This window comes from Tasmannia lanceolata, unplaced genomic scaffold (assembly GCF_043159265.1).
Source record: "Tasmannia lanceolata isolate RefF3 unplaced genomic scaffold, GAP_Taslan_0.1 ptg000013l, whole genome shotgun sequence".
Lineage (NCBI taxonomy): Eukaryota > Viridiplantae > Streptophyta > Magnoliopsida > Canellales > Winteraceae > Tasmannia > Tasmannia lanceolata.
In genome coordinates this window covers 35,659,056-35,663,052 of record NW_027518690.1, presented here as the reverse complement: position 1 = coordinate 35,663,052, position 3,997 = coordinate 35,659,056, and the positions used below count along the sequence as shown (strand labels likewise).

General features: G+C 39.5%; 1 protein-coding gene across 1 annotated transcript; it reads left to right on the top strand.

The window, feature by feature from the left end:
* Window positions 1-1,296: 1,296 nt before the first annotated feature.
* LOC143891194 (protein FAR1-RELATED SEQUENCE 5-like) lies at window positions 1,297-3,025 on the top strand. Its single transcript, XM_077395827.1, has 3 exons — window positions 1,297-1,637; window positions 1,740-2,799; window positions 2,918-3,025. Exons 1-3 carry the CDS (start codon window positions 1,297-1,299, stop codon window positions 3,023-3,025), a joined length of 1,509 nt encoding a protein of 502 aa, XP_077251942.1.
* The last annotated feature ends 972 nt before the right edge of the window (window positions 3,026-3,997 follow it).

The window sequence follows — 3,997 nt, the reverse complement described above, 5'->3', positions numbered from 1 at the left end:
CTGCTTTTACATTAGATGCATTGCTATTGATTCGAGTTCTTTTCTTCTTTTCATTGAATAAAGATTCAAGTAATTGCCTCACTTAGGCCCTGTTTGTTTTGGATTTTGAGAACCCATTGTGAGTTAAAAATTGATTATTGGACTAAAAATTTAACGTAAATTTGATCCAATAATCAGTTTTGGGCTGACAATCGGTTCTCAAAATCCATAACAGGGCCTTAGTAGGAAGGAAAGCTTCTTAGTAGCTAAACACACCTGGTGAAGGAAAGCTTCTTAGTAGCTAAACACACCTGGTGATCCTACCCTTTGATCCATCACGGCTTGCTAGGGCTCTTCCAAAAAAGCTAAACCATTGATTTTTTATTTTTTTTATTTTTAACTTTTCTCTGTTTTTTGGTAGGGATTTTTTTCCTCCTCACTTCAGTCTTATGAGAAGGGATTGAAGACGTTGTATAGAACCGATGGATACGAGTAATGAGTTGGAACTTTGTGTGTTATCCATTGATCAAATTGATGCAAATATGTTACTTTTGATTGAAGATACATGGTCGGAGTCTCAAGGAGTAAATGAGAAAGGTGGTGGAGATGAATTAGTTATGGTTGATGGGGATGGAAATCTTAATGAGGCCGCTTTGGTACAAGGTGATAATGATGTGGGATGTAGTGGGAACTTTAGTACACCTATTAAGGATGATTGTCAGGGCAATATACGTATTGTACCATTTGTTGGTTTGGAGTTCGAGAACGAAGTAGCTGCCTATCAGTATTATAATTTATACGCATTGGTTACAGGCTTTGGAGTTCGGAAAGCTAAGACTGCTACTTCGAAGAAGGATACTAAAGTTGTAATATGGAGGAGATTCGTATGCGATAAAAAGGGGTTTAGAAACTCGAATGATAAGAGACAGGCTGGAAAAGAAGTGAAAGTGCGTCGCCATAAGCGAGAGGGTTGTGAAGCGAAGTTGGAGATATCACGCAAAAATGGTAACTGGGTTGTCACTGCTTTTCAACCCACTCATTGTCATGCTCTCACTTCCCCTGACAGAATACGATTGCATCGTTCACATAATGGATTCCATAAGAGCAATGCCTGTAAGAATTTGATAGATTTGCTATGAGATAGTGGATTGCCGCCTGCTGGTATTGCGAGGGCTATTAATGAGTCATGTAAAGGATCAGATGCACAAATCACAACCAATCAAGTGGTTTCCCATCTGAGAAGGGGGGAGAGAAGCAGTCATAGTAGCAGAACATTTCCAAAAGAAACGATCAGAAGATCCCAACTTCTTCTTTTCTATGGAGTTGGATGAGGTGGGCAATTTAAGATCTATGTTTTGGGCGGATGCACGGGCAAGGACTGCGTACCTAACATTTAGTGACATAATTGTTTTCGATGTTACGTACAAGACTAATAGATATCAGATGCCTTTCGCTCCATTTACTGGGGTGAACCATCATAGACAGTCTGCCCTCTTTGGATGCGCACTACTAGCAGACGAGAAGGAAGAGATGTTTACATGGTTGTTTGAGCAATGGTTGAGGTGTATGTTTGGGAAGGCTCTTGGTTGCATAATTACAGATATGGATGGGGCAATGCGAAATGCAATTCAGAGTGTATTCCCTACTACTCGCCATCGGTTCTGCTATTAGCACATCAAGAAGCATCTAGTTGAGCATATTCCAGCTTTTAGAGACCCAACTAGTGACTTCGAAAAAGATTATTCTCATTGGTTTTATAGGAAAAATATATCAGATTCTGAGATGGAGTGGAAAAAGATGGTTGAGAAATATAACATTGGTGAAAAAGACTGGCTAGCGAAAATGTGGGAGTTGCGGAGTCATTGGGTGCCAGTTTATTTTAGATGCACGTTCACTGTTGGCATGGTATCCAGTTCACGTAGTGAGAGCATAAATGCCTTCTTTGATGGCTTCGTCAATCAAAACACAACTTTACAAGAATTTGTCCAACAATATGGTAGGGCACTCATTGCTCGTCGTAAGTCTAAATCTCAAGAAGACTTCAATACTAAATCAGCAAAAGCTGTATTGAAAGGAAAAAATCGGTTGGAAGCCCAAGCAGGAGAATGTTATACGAGGGCATTGTTTACCATATTCCAAAACGAGTGTACTGAAAGTATTGATTTGTGGGAAGAGGAGACATGTAAGAATGGCAACGTCATCGAATACATCGTTGGTTTCAGTGATGACCCAATATGGAAATGGTCGAAGGTTGTGTATGAGGAATCTAAAGAGGGCGTGAAGGCTACATGTGCATGTGCGAAGTTTGAAATTGAGGGGATTTTATGTAGACATATACTCCGCATTATGACCTTGAAGCGTTTAACGAGCATTCCTGCGAGATATATCTTACATAGATGGACTATTGGGGCGAGATATCATGTTGGTGGTGGAGTGCCTACAGGAGAAGAAGATAGTGATGATGCTACTCCTCTTCAGAAATGGTGCCTGATAGGAAAGCATCAACGCCTTCTAGAAGAAATGCAGAGTGATAAGAGTCACTTCAAGAAGATGAATGAAGCTTTTGATGCTTGGTTAGCGGAATGTGAACAGAAGAAGAAGTTGGTTGAGCAAATTTCAATGCCATGCAGTGGCAGCCAAGTGCATTCTAACTTTATTAGGGAAACCCCTGAGATTGTTATTCGTGATCCCAAAGTTGTGAGAGGCAAAGGTCGGCCGAAAAAGGCAACACGGCATAAATCTCCTTTAGAGCAGTCTCAAACCCAGCGCAAGAGGAAGAAGTGTGGAATTTGTTGTCGTTGGGCCATTACCAGACAACGTGTAAAAAGAAAAAGGAGGTTTGGTTTACTGCTAACGTTTTCCTTTTTTTCCCTTAAATATTTATTATTCACGGGATTTAACATGTAGTCCTTTTTTTCTTTACTATACGTGTCAATAGATGCCCACAACGGAGGTGCCCACAACGGAGGTGCATGAGGATGAAGATATAGAGGAAGACGAAGAGGCAGAGGAGGAAGAAGAAGAAGGGGACCTGAATATAGATTGAACAACAATATGAAGGTAATGATTTTTTTCCTTATCATATAATGGCAGTTTTGACTAACTCATGTATGCACATTTACAGTTATGCACATATTCTATCTTTTTCATTGAATAATTTCTACTTCACATGAAATGGTTTATTTGTATCAGTTGTAACGGCCAGATGATGATCCTTTATTCTTGTTCATGCAGGGCATTTGAAGTTCCAAACAGATTGTGTGCATTTTGCGAATTGCTTTAGGCTTACAATCTCTTGCACGACCTTTTGTAGTTGAAGACTATTTGAAGACTACTATTTTTTTAAGACTGTCAGTTCCTATTTGAAAACTACAATTTTTTTTTGAAGACTGTTTGAAGAACATTGAAATCAGACAATGACTTTATTTTGCCGAGACTTTCCTTTTGTTCTTAAATTGGGAAATGTTTATGGATTCAACTTTATATTATGGCAATGTTATTGAGTGTTACTCTCTGTTTATGGGCCCCACCAAATCTCTTTTTGTGATAGTAATCAAGACACTCGTTTGCAATGTGTGCATTGTCAAGAATCTGTCAATCCATAATAACTGAGCTTTGGGGTTTGGAGATAATCCTACCAGGAAACAACCAGTCTATTAGCAAGGTATGAATCTTGAATAGAAGCCCACAAGGCTAGTGGTTGGAAATTCGTAAAGCGGTCCTTCTACATTGCGCTTGAGCACAAGAGTGATAAATGAGACCACAAAACTCTTCTCGATGCTCGACCCATGAAGAACTTGCAAAGGAAATCCAAGATATTATCTTTTGTCTGTTCTCAATGCTCTCGAAAAAATCCAAACAAAACTGTTATGGGCCATGGGTACAGGCTTTTTTTTAGAGTTTGAGCAGGGGTGGAGGAGATTTTATCAAACAATTGGGGCATTCAATCAAACACTTGGGGCTGAGAGATACGACAGATGACCAAATCTTGCCATGTTACTGTTTTGTTTAATACAGA

Excerpts from the sequence above, each read along its gene's own strand:
- LOC143891194 (XM_077395827.1), top strand. The coding sequence starts at position 1,297 with ATGGAGTTGGATGAGGTGGGCAATTTAAGATCTATGTTTTGGGCGGAT. Across the intron at positions 1,638-1,739 it reads TTCCCTACTACTCGCCATCG|GAAAAATATATCAGATTCTG; the intron begins GTTCTGCTATTA and ends TTGGTTTTATAG. Across the intron at positions 2,800-2,917 it reads GGGCCATTACCAGACAACGT|ATGCCCACAACGGAGGTGCC; the intron begins GTAAAAAGAAAA and ends ACGTGTCAATAG.